Here is a 19,116-nt window from a genome sequence, read left to right as displayed (position 1 = left end):
CAGCAGCTCATCCCCCAACCTGTTCTGCTGCATGCAATTCTTCCTCCCCAGATCCAAGACTCCACACTTGCTGTTGTTAAACCTCATCCGGTTTCTTGCTGCCCAGCTCTCAGCCTGTCCAGCTCTCATTGAATGGCAGCACGGCCTGCAGCCAATCCTCCCAACTTCGTATCATCACAAACTTGCTGAGGGTGGCCGCCATCCCCTCACTGAGGTCATTGATGAAGATGTTAAACAGGACCAGACCCGGCACCGAGCCCTGAGGAACAGCGCTGCTTCCAGGCCTCCAACTGGGCTCTGCACCACCAACGACCCTCTGCGCTGTGCCAGCAGCCAGGCCTCAACTCACCTCACTGTCCGCTCATCCATCCCACGCTTCCTCAGCTTTGTTATAAGGATGTTGTGGGGGACAGCATCAAAAGCCTTGCTGAAATCAAGGTAGACAACATCCACTGCTCTGCCCCCATCCACCCAGCCAGAGACAACATCACAGAAGGCCACCAGGTTGGTCAGGCACGACCTCCCCCTGGTGAACCCGTGCCGACTGCTCCTCATCACCTCCTTTTCTTCCAGTTGTCTGGAGATGGCATCCAGCATCCCCGTGTTTGTGGCTGTATGGAGGTGTGCGTTTCGCCTGCTGTAACAGAGATGGAGGGGATGGCGTTGACTGGGGAGACCGTGACTGGAGGGCAGCCATTCCCCATCCCTACCCTGCCACCCAGTGCTGCCTGAGGAGGGCAGGGGATTTCGGAGGGGAGGGATGGGGCTGCTGGGGGCAGCGCTGGGACCCGGCCCTCTGTGCTGCCCCGCAGGTGGGCACTGGGCTCTGGAGGGGTTTAGTGCTGCGTGAATGACTGCAAGCGGAGGCGTAGGAAAGTGAATATAAAACCTTTAATAATTTAATGCAGTGTAACCTAATTGAACATCGTGTCAGATAATGGAGCGGTCCAAGATGACGTCGGTGGACAGCCCAGGTTTGGAGGGGCAGCGCTGGGGCCGGTGCCGGTGCCCCTGGAGCACCGCCGCTGCTCTCTGTGCCGCAGGGGCCGGCGAGGAGCCCGGGGCTGCAGGGAGCCTCATTCGCGGGCCGTGGCCGCGCCTCAGCTGCGCCTTCTTTGCGGGCCGCTTTCCGCAGCCGCTCCCGCTGAGGCTGAGCCCGGCCGGCCTCGCCTAGCGCCGCCGTTTCTGCCGCGGAGCGTCCTGGCCCGGGGGCGGCTTCCTCTTCCCGGCCGGGACGCCGTCCTTGCGCTGCTCGCGCCCTCTGCTCCTGCCTTTCCTGGCGCTGCGGGCGGGCGCCGGGCACTCGGCCGGCTCGGTGCCACCCTGGCGGCGGCTGTCCGGCACGCGGCAGGAGGTGCAGCGGGGCGGCAGCGCCAGGCGGGCGAGAAGCACCCGGGGCTGCCTCTGCTTCGCCTCCTCCATCAGGTGCTCGCGGAGCCGAGACTCAGAGGATGCCGGCTGCCCTGAGCACGGCTCCCCGAGGGGCCCGGCGACAGCCTGCGCCTCTCTGCTGAGCTGCCTGCCGCTCGTGGGAAGGTCGGGGGCCGCTCCGATGGCAGGAGAGGTGCTGAGGCTGCTGGGGACGGCTGGCAGTGGCGGCTGGGGGACCTCCGGGCAACTCGACGCTTCTGGAAAAGCAAAACCCCCCCAGAACGATGACGGCAGCCTTCCCACAGCCACTCGGGGCGGACATCCGCCCGCCGCCGCTGCGGCCCCTGCACTCACCAGCGATCCAGGTGAGCAGACTGTCGATGTCCTCCTTGTCCCCTGGAACGGCTGAGCTGGGGGTCCCTTCTGGAGAAGGAAGGAAATCCCCAAGGGTCAGGGCCAGCTTTCCCACAGCCCCTCGGTGCAGACATCCCCGCCTGCTCCGCAGCCCCTCAACTCACCGTTGCTGAGCCACGCCAGCACATCGTCGATCTCCGAGGTGTCGAGCGGGATGCCTGCGTTGGATGTCAGTTCTGGAAAGAGCAAGAAGATCCCCACAGGGGCACTGCCAGCTTTCCCACCCCCCGTCGGCGCGGACGCCCACCCGCCCCCTCTGCAGACCCCACACTCACCGCTGATCCACGGGAGCAGATCAGCAACGTCCTCCGCCACGTCTGCGCTCGCTGTCGCCGCTGGAAAAGCAAGAACGTCCCCAGTGAGGCAATGCCAGCCTTCCCACAGCCGCCCGAGCGGACAGCCTGCCGCCCGCCCCGCAGCCCCCAAACTCACCACCTGAGTCCAGCGCCGCGCCGCTGCAGCCGAGCGGAGCCGCGGTGGGTTGGGGGCACGCGTGGGTGGGCGCCGGGTGCCCCTGGCCCTCCGTGAGCACCACGGCATCTGCAAAGGGCCCCGGCGCCTGCTGCCAGCTGGCGGGCAGGGTGCAGGGCGCGGGGAGCCCCTGCTGCTGCGCTGGAGGTGCCGGCGGAAGGACGCGGCGATGGGGGTCCTGCAGCGGGCAGCCGCCTGCGGGCTGCGGGGGCTGCGCGTGGAACACGGCCCCAGGCCACAGCCCCATCGGCTGCGGGGGCTGCGGTGTCCCTGCCTGCAGGGGATGTCCCCAGCGGTGGGCAGGGGCCGCGGGGGGAGCCGTCCCTGGGTGCAGCCCCCAAGGTGGGAGCTGACGCACAGATGGAGGCGGCCCCCCGGGTGGGAGCTGCGCTCCCTGTCCCCGGACACGGGGCACCCCAGGCCAGACCTGAGGCACCACGGAGGTGACAGCGGGGACGTAGAGGGGTTGCGGTGTCACCAGCGCTGCTGCGTTGCCAAAGGTGGGCTGCATTGCAGCAGGCCGGTGGCGCCACAAACGATCCAAAGAAAGCGGCATCGGGTGTCGGAAGCACCGTCAGCGTCCGTGAAGGGATTCTCTCTGTGGGGAAATGCCCAAATGGGCGCTGGGTGAGATGTGGGGCACTGGGAGCAGCCGGAGGGCCGCAGTGCCAGGAGCAGAGCAGCCTGCTGCCTTACCTGCCAAGGGAGCTCGAGAGTGGCAGCGGGGGGTTCCGTGACCGCTGAGCTCAGCCCCTCTCCCTGAGCTCACAAGAGCTCTCTGTGACACTGTCACAGCACGGCTCTGCGCCTGCCCCGTCCCCAGCACTTGCTGTGGCTGCTCGCTGTGGCCTTCCGTTGTCTCAGTGGAGATGATAAACATGGTGGAAATGAACTTTCTAAGTGTCCGGGTGGCGATGGGACCAAGGGAATGGTTTTAACGTGAAGGGGGGGATTGGGATTCGAGGTCAGGGAAGTTCATCCCAGGGGGAGCTGAGGCCCTGGCACTGCTGCCCGGAGCGGCCGTGGGTGCCCCATCCCTGCGGGTGCACCCGACTCAGCTCCATTGCAGGGAATGGAGACGAAGGCAGGGACGTGGCTGATGGCACTCCGACTCCCGGTGGCATCGCAGGGCTGTGGTGCTTGGACTCTGAAAGCCACCAAACTCGCACTGCTGGCTGCCTCCCTTCACACATCCGCTTGTCACAAAGCACAGGGGCTGGAAGGGAGCTCTGGAGATGCCCGCAGTACAACCTGCCCCCAGAGCAGCTTCCCTGCAGCGCTGGCACAGGAGAGTCTGCCTTGAGCTGGGAGCCCAGCACTCACCCAGTGCTCCACTCGTGCCCAGTGCTTTCTGCGGCCCTCAACAGCCTCCCAGGGCCACCCGTCCTGCCCTGGGCCCCCTGTCATAGAATAATAGAACCATAGAACCATAGAATCGCAAGGTTGGAACCTGCAAGATCATCCTGTGCAACCGCCCTCCCATCACCACTGCACCACCAGCACTAAACCACATCTCGCAGCTCCTCATCCACACTCCTGTTGAACGCTGCCAGGACGGCGACTCCACCACCTCCCTGGGCAGCCGTTCCATGCCTGACTGCTGTCGAGAGAAAAAGCTTTTCCTCATCTGACCCAAACCTCCTCTGCTACAACTTGCGGCCGTTTCCTCGGGTCCCGGTTGTCCCCTGGGAGAAGAGGCCAAACCCCTCCTCACCTCACCCTCCCTTCAGGAAGCTGTGGGGTGCAGTGAGGTCTCCCCTTAGCTGCTCTTCTCCACACTGAACAACCCCAGCTCCCTCAGCCGCTCCTCATCAGCCCTGGCCTCCAGACCCCTCACAGCTTTGCTGCCCTTCTTTCAACTCGCTCCAGGGCCTCGATGTCCTTCCTGCAGTGTGGGCCCAAAACTGGACACAGCACTCGAGGTGCGGCCTCACAGAGCTGAGCGCAGGGGGCGATCGCTGCCCTGCTCCTGGTGCAGGCCAGGCTGCCACTGCCACCACCTCAGCCCCTCCTCCAGAGCCCTGGGTTGCAGCCATCCGGCCCATAGACTCCCATTAATTCAGTCTCATGAGGACAAGGAGGCTGCGGCCGGCTGGGGCTCCTGATGTCACCCACCCGTGTGCCCACAGCACCCATCGCAGCTGTGGGATGGAGGGCTGCACTGCGGGTGCAGCGCTGAGCACACGTCCAGGGAAGGGCAGACAGACAGAAGGGGACGGATGGACTCCTATCTCGGGCCGCGCTGGGACAGGAGGAGGGGAAAACGGCTCCAACTGAAAGGAGGCGGCGCTGGGATGGGGTGTGAGGATGAGGTGCTTTACAATGGGGACGGCCAAACACAGCGCCCACTGCGGGAGGGGACAGAGCAGCCCCTCTCTGCTCCCAGCCCCCAGCTTTGAGGACAGAGACAAGGATAAAGGATAAGGGGCAGCTCACCCCAACACGACCCCCCAGTGCGCCTTTCCATCCTGCACCCCCCCCAACCCCACAGGGCGTTCCTCATCAGCCCCAACCCAATGGAGCACCCATGGGTTGGGGATTCCCCCCCCCCTCTCAGCACCCCAAGGGGTCACCACAGCCTCCCCTGCTCCCCACCCAGCTCTCAGTCGTTGCCCCCCAGCACACACACACAGCAGGCAGGGTTTCCACACACAGTTCTTTTTCTATGTAAGATGGGGGGGACACAGCAGAATGAGCGCTGCGGTGGCTCAGCTTTTGAAGACCAGTTTCCAGGGGTGGGTCTCAACAGGATCCCCCGGGGCTGTCAGGGGGGCTCTCAGTGGGGCAGCTCGTGTGGGATGAGTTTGTAGTGAGCGCCACAGGAGGGGCAGCGCTGCGCCTCCCCTTTGTGCAGCCAGAACCAGATGACGCAGCTGTTGTCCTCTTCACCTGGGGAAAGAGCACAGAGGGTGGGGGGGGAAGCGTGGGGAGAAGGGGGGGCGTGGGGAGGGAATGGGGGGACACTCACAGACGCAGCCCACGATGCGTTTATTGGTGATGGAAGGCACGAGGTTGGGGTCCTCCTTGGTGCCCGCGTAGCGCTTCGGCCGGAACATGCTGTAGGGGTCCTGGGGGGGAGAGAAAAGGGGGTCTGGGGTCAGCGGGATCCCCATCCCCGGCAACGGGATGCCGTCCCGCCCCCACGCCCAGCACCTCGCACTCACCAGGCCTTTGTTCATGGCCTCCAGCACCTTCCGCTCCAGCCCCGTCGCCTGCTCCTCATCCGTGGCGAGGTCGCCTGAGGGACGAGCGGCGGTCAGAGCGGCGGCCCACTCGATTCAGACCCGGACCCGGATCCCGCCCCTCCTCCCGTCCTCACCAGGCGCGGCGAAGCTCCTCACGGGCGCAGCCCGGCCGGTGGCGGCGGGCAGAAGCCGCAGCGCCGCGCCCACCCGCAGTAACCTTGAGGCCATGGCTGCAGCGGCGGCACTCAGCGCTTCCGGCGGCGGCGGAAGTGGAAGTGGAGGAGCGGAAGGGCGGGGCGTCGAGGGGAGGGGTCACGCCCATAGCAACGGGGTGGAGCCACGCCCATAGCAACGGGGTGGAGCCACGCCCATAGCAACGGGGCGGAGCCACGCCCATAGCAACGGGCCCCCAGGGCGGCGGGCCGGGCTGCGTCCCCAGGCCGTAACGCGGGGCCTCCCCTCCCCCCCCCCGCTCCGAGCGGCCTTTAATGAGTCACCTTCGTTAATATTGCAGTGCAGATCGATGGATGCGGGGGGGGGGGGGGCCGTTAATTACCTGCAGGGGGGTAATTACCGCCTGGGGGTGGAATGGAGCTCGGTTAGGGGTGCGCCGAGGGGGGAATGGGGGAGGTTGTGGGAAACGGCGCAAAAAATGTGGGGAAAATGGGGCAGGAAGGGGGGAATGGTTGGGAAGAAAAGGGTGGAGGGGAGGGGAAAGAGGGGAGAGGGATTGGGGAGAAAAGGAGGAGGAAGAAAGAGGAGAGATGGGGAAAATGAGGAGATGGTGGGGAGAAGGGGAGGAAATGGAGGAGAAAGGGGAAAAATGGAGGAGAAAGGGAAAAAAGGGGGGAAAAGGAGCAAAACCCGAGGAAAAGGAGAGAGAAAAAGGAGGAGGAAAAGAAAAGGTGACGGAAAAGGGGAAAAATGAGGGAAAAGGAGAAAAGATGGGGAAAAAGTGGAGGAAAAAAAAGGAAAATGAAAAAAGGTGGAAAAAAGGTGAAGAGGGGAGAAAAAGGGGAAAATGTGGAATAGGAAGAGGGTGGGAGGGGGGAAAGCAGGAGAACGAATGGAGAGAGGGAGAAAAGATGGAAGAGGAGAGAAAATGGGGGGAAAAGGAGAAAAAACGGGAAAAATGAGAGAAAAAATGAGGAAATATTGGAGAACTGGAGAAAATATGGAGGAGATGAGAAAATATTGGGGATAAATGAGGAAATGTTGGGGGAAAGAGAAAATGCTGGGGGAGAAGAAATGGTGGGGAAGAAGAGGAAATATTGGAGAAGGAGAAAGAAAATGGAGGAAAAAGGGGAAATGGTGGAGAAGAAGAGGAAATATTGGGGCAGAAAAGAGAATAAAGAGGAAAAAGAGGAAAGATGGAGGAAACCATTGGGAAAGAAGGGAAAATGGAGGAGGAGAAGAGAAAACGTTGGAGATGAAAAGGATTTGTAGGGGAAGAAGAGAAACTATTGGGGAAAAACGATCATAGGGGGAAAAGAGAAAATATGGGGGAGGAAGAGAAACTATTGGGAAAGAGGAGAGAATATGGAGTGAAAAGAGAAAATATTGGGGGAGAAAATGTTGGAGAAGAAAAGAATATGGAATAAAAAGAGAAAATATTGGGGAGGAAAAGAGAACATAGGAGGAAGAGAGAAAATATCGGAGGAGAAGAGAAAACGTTGGAGAAGAAAACAGAATATAGAGGGGAAAGGTAAAACATTGGAAAGAAGAGAAAATACTGGAGAGGAAAAGAGAATATGGAGTAAAAAGAGAAAATATTGGGGAGGAAAAGAGAACATAGGAGGAAGAGAGAAAATAATTGGAGGAGAAGAGAAAACGTTGGGGAAAAAGGCAAATTTTGGAGGAGGAATAATGGAGAAGAAGAGGAAACGTCGGGGAAGAGAAGAGAGGAGAAGAAGAGGAACGGATGGAGGAGAAGAGAGGGAAGATGGAGGCAGCCGTGTGGGCGCGTGCCAAGGGAGGAGGGCAGGGGGGGGCAGGGCGGCCCCACATCCCCAACCTGCCGTCGCTGCCCCCCGCCCGCCGCGGGCATGCAGGGCATGGAGCTGTGCGCCGTGGCCGTCGTCATCCTCCTCTTCATCGCCGTCCTGAAGCAGTTCGGCATCCTGGAGCCCATCTCCGTGGAAGGTAACCCCGGTTCCCCCCCTTCCCCCTTTCCTTCCCCCAGAGGTGGGTTTTGGGGCGCCCGCCCCACGCCGTGTGTTTGCGGGATGCTCTGTGCCTCGGATGCGTGGGTTTTTGGGGCGGTTCTTTGGATCTCCGTGGTGGAAGGCGGAGGTTTTGGGGCGTCCCTTTGTGCCGTGTCACGGCCCGGCTCTCAGCCGTGGGCTGTTGGGGGGCTCTGAGCCCAGCTTCGCCCCTGAGACGCACGGAGCGGAGCCCCGAACCCACAGGGACCCCTGAGACCCCCGTGATGGACCTCCGTACCCAAAAGCCGCACACGGGGGTCCACGGCATTTATCCCCCCTCCCCGTTTCCATCCCATCTTCCCCGTCCCGAAGTTCTTCCCTGCTCGACGCTGAGCTGCTCCGCAGGGGCTGAAAACATTAATGGCCATCATTTATTAATTACCTTCCGGCAGCACGGATGGCCGGGGCGGGAGCGGCCGGAGGATGCGATGCGGGTGGGGACCTGGGCAGGGGCTGCTGGAGATGATCTGCAACGTTCCAGAATGCTTTGGGATGTGCTGGGCGCTCGGGGATGACGGGAGACTCTCGGGGAAGCTTTGGGATGCTGAGATTCTCCAGGATCCTGCACGACGATCCGGGATTCGCCAGGACGCTCCGAGATGCTCTTGGGGATGCTCTGGGAAGCTGCAGGATGCTTGGGGTCAATCTGAGATCCTCCAGGATGCTCCGGGATGCTGCAGGACACTCGGGGATGCTCTAAGATGCTCCGGGATGCTCAGGGTTACGTAGGGAAGCACGGGGATGCTCCAGGATGCTCCAGGATACTTGGAGATGTTTTGGAGATGCTCCAGGATGCTCGGGGAATGCTTTGGGATGCTCAGAGATGCCACAAGATGCTTTGGGACGCTCCAGGATGCCGCAGTGTGGTTGGGGATGCTGTGGGGTGCTTTGGAATGGTCAGGGATGCTTTGGGATGCTCTGGAATGCTGCGGGATGGTGCAGAATGCTGCGGGATGCTCAGGGATGCTCCAGGATGCTCAGGAATGCTTTGTGATGCTCAGGGATGCTTTGAAATGCTCCAGGATGCTCAGAGATGCTCCAGGATGCTCAGGAATGCTTTGAGATGCTCCAGGATGCTCAGAGATGCTCCAGGATGCTCAGGGATGCTTTGAGATGCTCCAGGATGCTCAGGGATGCTTTGAGATGCTCCGAGATGCTGCACGGCGCTTTGGGGTTGTTGCAGGGTGCTCCAGGATGCTGCAGTACGGTTGGAGATGCTCTAAGATGCTCAGGGACGCTTTGGGACGCTCCGAGGTGCTCCAGAATGCTGCAGGATGCTCGAGGATGCTTTGGGATGCCAAGGGGAGCTCCAGAACGTTTCGGGGTGTCTGGGGATGCTCTGACATGATTGGGGATGCTTCAGGATGCTGCAGGACGCTTGGGGATGCTCTGAGATGCTCAGGGATGCTCCAGGATGCTGCTCGATTCTTTGGGATGCTCAGGATGCTGTGGGATGCCCGGAGCTCCGGAATGTTTCAGGGTACCTGGCGATGCTCGGGGAGGTTCTGAGATGCTCCAGGATCGCATCCAGGACCAGCAGCTCCCAGGAACCCCCCCAAGTGCAGACGGAGCCGTTTCCTCCCTCACTCGGGTCACGAAACCCGGAGTTTGCAACGGCTGCAGCCACCGGGGGAGCTCCGTATGGCGACAGGGGAAGCCGCCGGGTTCGGGGGATTCCCGTTGTGTTTCCGAGCACTGCCAGGTCCTGGCTGAGGCTCCCACAGCGCTCCTGGAGGGACAGCCCCATCCCGGAGGTCCCGGTGCCCCTCTGCTCCCCCCCAATAAAAGGTGACACGCCGTCACCCCCCGCAGACACCAGTGACGGCGACGTGGAGCTCTCGGCAGCCCGGCACCAACCCGAGGGGCTGGAGGAGCTGCAGGCACACACCAAGTTCACCAAGAAGGAGCTGCAGTCCCTCTACCGTGGCTTCAAGAACGTGAGCAGGGCGGGTTGGGGGCCTCCCCTCGCTTTTGGGGACACCCCCCTGGCGGGGCTCCCCGTGGCCATCGCTCCGTCCTCCCCCAGGACTGTCCCAGCGGCCACGTGGACGAGGAGACCTTCACGCTCATCTACGCGCAGTTCTTCCCGCAGGGAGGTGAGCCGGGGGTGCATCACCCCCCCCTTTAAAAAGCATCGCCCAACCCCCAAAAACAGCCCCCCAGAAACACCCCGACCCCACGAGATGCTCCCTATCTGCCCCCTCCCCAGATTCCAGCGCCTACGCTCACTTCTTGTTCAACGCCTTCGATGCGGACGGCAGCGGGGCGCTCTGCTTCGAGGTGAGCGCTGCCGGGGGGGCACCGGGGGGGAGGTGGGGGTGCTCGGCCCAATGCCAGCCATGTGAGTCATCAGATAGCGCTGCTGGCACGAGGGGGAGGCGCTCAGGAAGGGGCTGTGCGTGGATTTTGGTACAGCGCCCCCCCCCCCAAAAAAAAAAAAACCCAACCCGAACCTCCTGAATGCCCCCCAAGTGCTGCTGCAGGCTCAGGGCTGCGCGATGCTGCGGCACGGCCGGGCTGCAGCCATTAAAAATAGATGGGAGCCGGAATAGAAACGGGATCGATAGGAGAAGGGCCCGTGGTCAACAGCCACGCCGCAGTGCTCTGTGGGGTCCAGGCGGGGTCGCGGCAGCTCCGTATGAAACGGGGGCTGCTCACCATCGCTGTCCTGCCCACCGCCCCCCCCGGCAGGACTTTGTCGTCGGGCTGTCCGTCCTGCTGCGGGGCACGGCGCAGGAGAAGCTGAACTGGGCTTTCAACCTCTACGACATCAATAAGGACGGCCGCATCACCAAGGAGGTGCCCTGGGGGACGTCTGGAAGGGGGCAGGGGGCGCCCTTGGGTCGGGGGGGGGAGGGGAGGGTTCTCCTTGTCAGCCCAGTTCTGTCTGCTCCCAGGAGATGCTGGAGATCATGAAATCCATTTATGATATGATGGGCCGCTGCACCCTGCCTGCCCCGCGGGACAGCGCGCCTGCAGAGCACGTGGAGCAGTTCTTCCAGGTGAGACTCCAGCACAGCACGGGGACGGGGTGGGGATGGGGATGGAGAGAGGGATGGGGATGGAGATGGGAAAGGGGATGGGGGCAGGGATGGGGTGGAGAGGGAGGTGGGGATGGGGATGGGGACAGGAACAGGGATGGGGATGGAGGGGGAAGTGGGGATGGGAACAGGGATGGGGATGGAGAGGGGGATGAGGATGGAGATGGGGGCAGGGATGGGGATGGAGAAGGAGGTGGGGATGGGGACAGGAACAGGGATGGGGATGGAGAGGGGGATGAGGATGGAGATGGGAAAGGGGATGGGGGCAGAGATGGGGTGGAGAGGGAGGTGGGGATGGGGATGGGGACAGGAACAGGGATGGGGATGGAGTGGGAAGTGGGGATGGGAACAGGGATGGGGATGGAGAGGGGGGCAGGGATGGGGATGGAAAAGGAGGTGGGGATGGGGACAGGAACAGGGATGGGGATGGAGAGGGGGATGAGGATGGAGATGGGAAAGGGGATGGGGGCAGAGATGGGGATGGAGAGTGAGGTGGGGATGGGGATGGAGAGGGGAATGGGGATGGAGATGGGGGCAGGAATGGGGATGGAGATGGAGGTGAGGATGGGGATGGGGATGGAAATAGGGGTGGGGATGGAGAGAGAGGTGGGGATGGGAACAGGGATGGGGACATCCGTGCTGAGCTCTGCCCCTGCAGAAGATGGACAGGAATGGGGACGGCGTGGTGACCTACGAGGAGTTCCTGGAGACGTGCCAGCAGGTGACCCCGCCAGCACTGACTTTGGGCTCACCCCCTTCCTCCCCCTTCCCATCCTGGTACCCAAAGCGATGTCAGGATGGGTTCGGGGACCCTTCCATGGGTGCCCCCTCCCCCTATGGGCACCTGTGACGCATCCGTGTCCCCCGGCAGGATGCGGACATCATGAGCTCCATGCAGATCTTTGAGAACACCATTTAGAGCACAGGGATCCCAGGATGGCCGTGGTGGGACACGGCGTGAGAGATGTTGCAAATGAAGAGGAACCCTTAATAATGAGAAGAAGAACCTCAATAATGAGAAGAAGAACCTCAATAATGAGGAGAAACCCTTAAGAAGAAGGATGACGTGGCCAGCTTGCACACTGGACCCCCCCTGGCAGTTCATTTTGGGGCAGATCTCCCCAGAAATGGGTCACTGCCCCAGAGGTGACCCAGCACAAGGTGGACATTATGGGATGGATGCGACACTGATGGATGGGGGCTGAGATTTGCTGTTCTGTTCTTTTTTCCCCTCAATAAAGCACCCGGCCATGATGTGGGGATCCCACAGCGCTTCGGCCCTCCGCCACCTCGGCACCTGGGGCCGCATCTCCCCCAAAACGGGGCGGGCGAGGCGGCACCGGGGGCGGCGGTGAGGGAGGAGGAGCAGGAAGAGGCCCGGCCCCGCATGGCGGACGGCCGTTACCATGGCGACCAGGTTCCGCCACGCAGTCCTCGCTACGGCACTGCGCATGCGTGGAAACCAGAGTGCACAAGCGTGCCCCGCGCATGCGCATCTCCCGTTTCGCTACCTGCGTATGCGCAGGCCCGCACCTCGCCCTTTGGGCATGCGCGTCTTCCCGCAGCGTCCCTCCGCGCATGCGCACTCCCTCGCGCCGCCACCCCCGCTCATCATGGCCGCCGCCGGCCGTTGCTGAGGCGTCTCCGTCACTTCTTCCTCCCCACATGGAGGGCGGCGATGGGCTCTCTGAGCAGCCGGCTGCTGAGGCGGCGGGGCGGCCCCTCGCTCGTAGACGGGGCGGTGGGGGAGGGAGGCCGAGGCGGCGGGGGACGTCGGGGAGGAAAGAGAAAGCGGGGAGGGGGCGAAGGACCCGGTGACAGCGAGAGCGAGAGCGACAGCGAGCGGGACGAGCGGCTCCACAGCGCCCCCCGCAGGTCTGGGGCTGAAGGGGGAGCGGTCATGGGCGTGCTGGGGGGCTGTGGGGTGGGTGGGGGGTCTGGGGCCTAAATGAGGCCTGTAGGAGGGATCTGGGCTGTGCTAGTTGGGGTTTGGGTCTGACTGAGGCCTGTTTAGGGGGCTCTGAGCCTCTCTGGGGGGACCTGGGATGTTCTGCATGGGACTGGAGCCTGTTAGAGGGGGTGTGGGTCTGTTTGGGGAGTTTTGGGACGAGGTGGGGGGGTGTGGGGCCTTTTTTATTGGGATCTGTGGCCTTTTTATTGGGATCTGTGGCCTCTTTGGGGGGATCGGGGCATGCTGGCAGGCCTGGAGACTGATAAAGGAGATCTAGGATGTACTGGGGGGGGCTGGGGACCCTTGGAGGGGGGGCTGGGTCTGTCTGGAGAGCTCTGGACATGTTGAAGGGGTGTGGGGCCTGTTTGAGGCCTTTTTATGGGGATCTGGGGCCTGTTTGGGGGGGGCTCTTGGATGTAGAGGGGAGCTTGGGGTCTGATTGAGGCCTATTTAGGGAGGTCTGGGGTGTGTTGGGAAGGTCTGGAAGCTGTATGAGGGGATGTGGGGCATGCTGGGGGGCCTGGAGCCTGTTAGAGGGAATCTGGGATGTACTGGGGGGGTCTGGGCTTGTTAGGGGGGATCTGGGATGTTCTGGGTGGGACTGGAACCTGTTAGAGGGGGGCTGGGTCTGTTTGAGGCCTTTTTTATGGGGTTTTGGGATGTGCTGGAGGAGTCTTGGCCTGTTTGAGGGGATCTGGAGCTGTTTGAGGGGGGCTGGGTCTGTTTGGGAAAGGGTCTGTGGCATGTTGTGGGGGCTTGGGGCCTGGTTGTAGGAATCTGGGATGTGCTGGGGGGGGGGGGAAGCTGGGGTCTGATTGAGGCCCATGTCTGGGGTCTGGGGCACGTTGGGAAGATTTGGGACCTGTTTCAAAGGATCGCAGGCCAGTTTGAGGGGGTCTGGGATGTGCTGGGGGATCTGGGGCTGTTAGAGGGCGTCTGGGCCTGTTTGGGGAGGTCTGTCTGGTGGGGGTGTGGGGTGCGTTTGAGGCCCGCTGGGGGCCGTTTGGGGCCATTTTGGGGAGGTTGGGGCTTATTGGAAGGAGTTTGGGACGCTGTGTGGGGCCTGGGGCATTTTGGGGGGCTCTGGGGGCTGCTGGTCATGTGGGAACTCATCTGGGGGCACCGGGGGGTAAGGGTGGGGAAGGAGGGATCCGACTGCTCTGGGGAGAAGAACCCCTTTTTGCCGAGGGTTTTTTGTGTTTTTTTTGTGTGACGTTTGAAAGCAGCATCTCTGTCACCCTTCTCACGTAGGAAAAAGCTGAAAAGCACCTCCATGTATATTTACCAGACTCTGTTTCTGAACGGAGAAAACAGCGACATCAAAATCTGCGCTCTGGGAGAGGAGTGGAACTTGCACAAAGTGTACCTGCGGCAGGTGGGTGCCGCCAGCAGGAGCTGCGCTGCCCCTCACAACACCTCACGTCTTCTCCTTTCGCCTCCCGTTTCCCACCCATGGGTGCCAGAGCAGAACCGACGCGGAGCTCAGGGCCGCGGTGCCACACAAACCCTTTATTTTTCTGATCTCTCAGGTAGACGTCAGTGGGTGATGCATCTCCCTGTGTGCACATCCACTGCTGGGGAGGAAAGTCGTGGCTCCTAGCAGAGCAGCGCATTTCGCTCCGCTTGGACGGAAACCTTTCACCCTCTAGTTTAAAATACCTTGCCCTGAAGGTATATTTCCATCGGTGGTGTCTGTGTACGTGTCCTTGGTGCGAGGCTGCCACCTTGTACATCAATTTCTATGTCTTGCATGCTGGTTTTTTCCCTCTGATACCCAAAGCGGGTTCCCTGATGCCCACAGGATTTGTGGCCCGCTGGTGTCGTTAAGGATGCAGCTCCTGGACTCATTGTACCCCAATGCTGGTGGGGCTGGGAGGAAAGCAGCTGGCGCCGCTCTTCTGGCCCTGCTGGGCTCTTGTGTTTGGTTGCAGAGGCGCAGTTCAGATTCTCTGGGTGCATTTTCAGGCACAAACTGAGCACACGTAGGCCTTTCTCAGCGCACCAGGGTGCCCTGCACGCTGCCTGTTCTCTGTGTGAAGGGGAACGCCGACAACCTTCAGCTCCACGCGCAGCTGCCCGTGCTTCTCATTCGAGTGCCGTTTCCAACTCGACCTCCTTCTCTCTCCTCTGCCCTCCTGCAGTCAGGATACTTCTCCAGCATGTTTAGCGGTTCCTGGAAGGAATCCTGCATGGACACCATCGAGCTGGAGATCCCCGACCAGAACATTGACATAGAGGGTGAGTGGAGCCCGCGGGGAGTCGTCTCAGCTCCTGGCAGCCGGGCGCTGAGCGCTGTGCTGCTCTTCCAGCCCTGCAGGTGGCGTTCGGCTCGCTGTACCGAGATGACGTGCTGATAAAACCCGGCCGAGTTGTTGCCCTGCTGGCGGCCGCCTGCATGCTGCAGCTGGTGAGTGGGCAGCGGGGCCTTTCCTGCCTTCCTGCAGCGAGGAGAGCGAAGCAGCAGAACGCGGCGCCGTGTTGGAAAACGGCTGGGCTGCGGTGGCGACGTGGAAGTTGTCAGCTGTGTGTGGAAGCGGTGCTGGAGCAGCTCGGTGTTTGTCTGCCCTGGCGCTGCTGATGGGTTTTGGGGGAGCTCAAGAGCGGCCTGGCTGCTCGCTGCCGGCAGAGCGGAGGTCGCCGTGGCGCCAGCCGTCGCCGCAGGGTGACGATGAGCTGTGCTGCATCTCCCCCTTCCTGCTCGGAGCGCGAAACCCAGTGTTTCTGCTTGTTTCTTTTCCCCCCTTCCCTTTCTGCAGGATGGCCTGATCCTGCAGTGCGGGGAAACGATGAAGGAAACCATCAGTGCCAAAACCGTGTGCAGTTATTACAACTCGGCGGGGACGTACGGCTTGGACTCGGTGAAGAAAAGGTGAGGCAGCGTCCTGCAGGATGCTCCCTGCACAGCACGGCAGGACCCCAGTGAGCAGCAACTCCTCGTCACTTCAAGCTGTCCGCCTCGAGCTCTGTGCCCCTGATCTGCTGACATCCCCAGGGAAAAAGGAAGGCACTGACTGCTTGCTTTTAACCCAGGTGCCTCGAGTGGCTCCTGAACAACCTGATGACTCACCAGAGCGTGGAGCTCTTCAAAGAACTCAGGTATTCGTCCTTCAGTTTGCAGCCACGTTTGGTGCCTTTCTGGTGCTGGCTGTTGATGGATTGTGCGGATTCCCGACTCTTCCTTCTCTCCCTGAACCCCCGTGATCATTACTTTACTCCTTTTCAGCATCAACCTCATGAAGCAGCTGATCAGCTCTTCTAACCTCTTTGTGATGCAAGTGGAGATGGATCTGTACACTGCCCTCAAGAAGGTACCTGGCACGGGGCGCCGACCCGCTGCTCCCCAGGCGCTGCTGTGTGAAGCAGCAAGTTGGAGCCCCGTGAAATGTGCTGTGAGCACTTGGTGCAGGATGGGGAACGGTGGGGTGTGATGGAGACGTGGCTTTAATAACACACCTATGGCTCGTGGGAGAAGCGATCTGCCAGGCTGACTGGGGTCTGTCTGTGTTACCTAGTGGATGTTCCTGCAGCTGGTGCCTTCCTGGAACGGGCCTCTGAAGCAGCTCTTAGCACAAGCTGATGCCTGGTTTGCTGAGCGAAGGAGAGGTAGGGACCAGGGATGGGCCTTGGGATCCAGGGGAGGTGGCAATTTTCATCTCCAGGCTTCCTTGTGTTTTCTGGGGATGGTTGGGTTGGAATGGAGCTCAGAGGACATGGAACCATAGGATGGTTGGGTTGGAATGGAGCTCAGAGGACATGGAAACGTGGGATGGTTGGGTTGGAATGGAGCGCAGAGGACATGGAAACGTGGGATGGTTGGGTTGGAATGGAGCTCAGAGGACATGGAACCATAGGATGGTTGGGTTGGAATGGAGCGCAGAGGACATGGAAACGTGGGATGGTTGGGTTGGAATGGAGCTTCTGCTGAAAGGATTTGGAAGTGCGCGTCATCTTTGACATGGAGCCACCGCAGAGTGGTGAACGAAAAGCTGCACCTCACATACAGACAGGGTCTGTAGCAGAATGGTGTGTACAGCTGTGCTGTCATAGAACCATCGAATCACCAAGGTTGGAAAAGGCCTCAGAGCTCCTCCAGTCCAACCGCTCAGCCGTCACCAGCAGCTCCCACTGAGCCACGTCGCTCAGCACAGCACCCAGCCTTGCCTTCAACACCCCAGGCTCGGTGCCCCCCCACCTCCCCGTGCATCCACTGCAGTGCCTGACCTTCCTGACAGTCACACAGCCTCACGGCCAGCCTGAATCTCCCCTGCCGCAGCTTGAAGCCGTTCCCTCTGCTCCCATCACTGATGGCACGAGAGCAGAGGCCGCCCCCCAGCTGCCTGCAGCCTCCCTTCAGCAGCCATAGGGAGCAGTGAGCTCTGCCCTGAGCTCCTCCAGGCTGAACATCCCAGCTCCTTCAGCCTCTCCTCAGCAGCCCTGTGCTCCAGACCCCTCACAGCTTTGTTGCCCTCCTTTGAACACCTTCCAGGGCCTCAACGTTTCTTGCAGCGAGGGGCCCAAAACTGGACACAGCACTCGAGGTGCGGCCTCACGAGTGCTGAGCACAGGGAAACTCTGTCCCACAGAGCTGGAGGGTGATGCTGCATTCCTGGAGCTGGAGCAGGGCGCTGCCTTCCGGCCCGTGTTCGCTCACCTGCGCCTGCAGTACATCATCAGCGACCTGGCGTCGGCGCGGATTGTGGAGAGGGACGCCCTCATCCCCCCAGGTGAGCGTTTGGCGCCCGGGGGGAGGTTGGGTGCTTGTTCTGTTTGCACTTTGCCCTCCTTAGGGTGATGTGCTGCTCTGGGCCACAGCATTCTCCTGCAGAAGCTGGCAGCCAGAGGCTTGGATGGATACACTCTTGGCTGGGTAAGGAGCTGGTTGGAGGGCCGGGCACAGAGAGTGGTGGTAAATGGAGTCAAATCCAGCTGGCGACCGGTTGTGAGTGGTGTTCCCCAGGGGTCGGTGCTGGGGCCTGTCCTCTTCAATATCTTTATTGATGACCTCGATGAGGGCATCGAGTGCACCCTCAGTAAATTCGCAGATGACACCAAATTGGCTGGAAGTGTGGATCTGCCTGGGGGTAGCGAGGCCCTACAGAGGGATCTGGACAGGCTGGAGAGTTGGGCTGAAGCCAATAGGATGAGTTTCAACAAGGCCAAATGCCGGGTCCTGCACTTCGGCCACAACAACCCCAGGCGACGCTGCAGGCTTGGGGCGGTGTGGCTGGAGGACTGCGTAGAGGAAATGGACCTGGGGGTATGGATGGATGCTGGGCTGAACATGAGCCCACAGTGTGCCCAGGTGGCCAAGAAGGCCAATGGCATCCTGGCTTGCATCAGAAACAGTGTTGCAAGCAGGAGCAGAGAGGTGATTGTTCCCCTGTATTCAGCACTGGTGAGGCCGCACCTCGAGTACTGTGTCCAGTTTTGGGCCCCTCACTGCAAGAAAGATATTGAGGCCCTGGAACGTGTTCAAAGGAGGGCAACAAAGCTGGTGAGGGGTCTGGAACACAGGCCATATGAGGAGAGGCTGAAGGAGCTGGGAATGTTCAGCCTGGAGAAGAGGAGGCTCAGGGGAGACCTCATTGCTCTCTGTAACTTCCTGAAGGGAGGCTGTAGTGAGCTGGGGGTCGGCCTCTTCTCTCGTGTCATTGGTGATAGGACCAGGGGGAATGGCTTCAAGCTACAGCAGGGGAGATTCAGGCTGGACATGAGGAAGTATTACTTTTCGGAAAGGGTGGTCAGGCACTGGAACGGATGCCCAGGGAGGTGGTGGAGTCACCGAGCCTGGGGGTGTTCAAGGAAAGGCTGGATGTTGTATTGAGGGACATGGTTTAGTAGGAGCTATTGGGAATGGGTGAACGGTTGGACTGGATGATCTTTTAGGTCTTTTCCAACCTTGGTGATTCTATGATTCTATGATTCTATGGGCCTGCGGCCCGCGGGGCGGAACTGCATTCAGTGCTGTTATCGCTCGGCGCCGTTATGTTATCAGAAGTTGATAAAAAATGATAAAATGTGATAAAAACACCCATTCTGCTCACGCCTGGCTGCTGAGGGCTGGGCTCACCTGTGGCTTCCTTCTTTGCTTGGAAGCTGCAAGCCTGGAAGCAATTTATCAAGTGGAGAACCTGAAAACATTCCTCGTTAGCACTGCTGCCATTCGTACCTCTGATCACAGAATGGCCGGGGTTGGGAGGGACCTCAAGGATGATGAATCTCCAACCCCCTGCCTCATGCAGGGCCACCTGATGGCACAGGACGTCTCCCCTCGCTCCTCCCCTCCATCATCCCTCCCCCTGCTCCTCACAGCAGTGCCTCAGGTCTCCCGCTGCAGAATTCCCCTCCCCAGGCTGGTCCCTCACCTCGAGTTTGGCATCTCAGCTCTTGGACAGGTCTTCAGGGGGAAATTCTTTACCCAGAGAGTGGAGAGGTGCTGAACAGCTGCCCAGAGAGGCTGTGATGCCCCGTCCTTGGAG

General features: G+C 60.9%; 4 protein-coding genes across 5 annotated transcripts in view; 2 read left to right on the top strand and 2 right to left on the bottom strand.

Annotated features, from left to right (window-relative positions):
• Positions 1-1,421: 1,421 nt before the first annotated feature.
• LOC128076278 (fidgetin-like protein 2) lies at positions 1,422-4,726 on the bottom strand. The gene is made up of 6 exons (XM_052673717.1): positions 2,953-4,726; positions 2,218-2,854; positions 1,987-2,120; positions 1,890-1,943; positions 1,726-1,794; positions 1,422-1,628 (listed from the first exon to the last, which is right to left on the bottom strand). Exons 2-6 carry the CDS (start codon positions 2,810-2,812, stop codon positions 1,422-1,424), a joined length of 1,059 nt encoding a protein of 352 aa, XP_052529677.1. The 5' UTR covers positions 2,813-2,854; positions 2,953-4,726.
• Positions 4,727-4,898: 172 nt separating this feature from the next.
• Positions 4,899-5,717, bottom strand: LOC128076277 (cytochrome c oxidase subunit 5B, mitochondrial). Its single transcript, XM_052673716.1, has 4 exons — positions 5,576-5,717; positions 5,421-5,494; positions 5,225-5,324; positions 4,899-5,145 (listed from the first exon to the last, which is right to left on the bottom strand). The coding sequence occupies exons 1-4, from the start codon at positions 5,667-5,669 to the stop codon at positions 5,033-5,035; spliced, it is 381 nt and encodes a 126-aa protein (XP_052529676.1). The 5' UTR covers positions 5,670-5,717; the 3' UTR covers positions 4,899-5,032.
• An 84-nt stretch (positions 5,718-5,801) lies between these two features.
• KCNIP3 (potassium voltage-gated channel interacting protein 3) lies at positions 5,802-11,774 on the top strand. 2 transcript variants are annotated; one of them, XM_052673715.1, is made up of 9 exons: positions 5,802-7,015; positions 7,269-7,583; positions 9,458-9,582; positions 9,672-9,741; positions 9,855-9,925; positions 10,337-10,444; positions 10,543-10,647; positions 11,345-11,407; positions 11,558-11,774. In XM_052673715.1, the coding sequence occupies exons 2-9, from the start codon at positions 7,487-7,489 to the stop codon at positions 11,603-11,605; spliced, it is 687 nt and encodes a 228-aa protein (XP_052529675.1). In that variant the 5' UTR covers positions 5,802-7,015; positions 7,269-7,486; the 3' UTR covers positions 11,606-11,774. The 2 variants fall into 2 exon arrangements, with proteins under 2 accessions (XP_052529675.1, XP_052529674.1); XM_052673714.1 differs by having other exon boundaries at positions 7,109-7,583.
• A 504-nt stretch (positions 11,775-12,278) lies between these two features.
• Positions 12,279-19,116, top strand: part of GMCL1 (germ cell-less 1, spermatogenesis associated) — an 11,127-nt gene continuing 4,289 nt past the window's right edge. The window contains exons 1-9 of the mRNA XM_052673710.1: positions 12,279-12,561; positions 13,889-14,012; positions 14,779-14,875; positions 14,947-15,044; positions 15,394-15,506; positions 15,668-15,733; positions 15,861-15,945; positions 16,150-16,240; positions 17,221-17,361. Coding sequence (XP_052529670.1) covers positions 12,365-12,561; positions 13,889-14,012; positions 14,779-14,875; positions 14,947-15,044; positions 15,394-15,506; positions 15,668-15,733; positions 15,861-15,945; positions 16,150-16,240; positions 17,221-17,361 — 1,012 coding nt within the window. The 5' untranslated portion in view covers positions 12,279-12,364. The remainder of the gene's footprint in view (positions 12,562-13,888; positions 14,013-14,778; positions 14,876-14,946; positions 15,045-15,393; positions 15,507-15,667; positions 15,734-15,860; positions 15,946-16,149; positions 16,241-17,220; positions 17,362-19,116) is intronic.

This window comes from Tympanuchus pallidicinctus, unplaced genomic scaffold (assembly GCF_026119805.1).
Source record: "Tympanuchus pallidicinctus isolate F22 unplaced genomic scaffold, pur_lepc_1.0 scaffold137, whole genome shotgun sequence".
Classification (NCBI taxonomy): Eukaryota; Metazoa; Chordata; class Aves; order Galliformes; family Phasianidae; genus Tympanuchus; species Tympanuchus pallidicinctus.
Note: the sequence above shows the minus strand (reverse complement) of the source record. Positions and strands in the feature narration are given on the sequence as shown.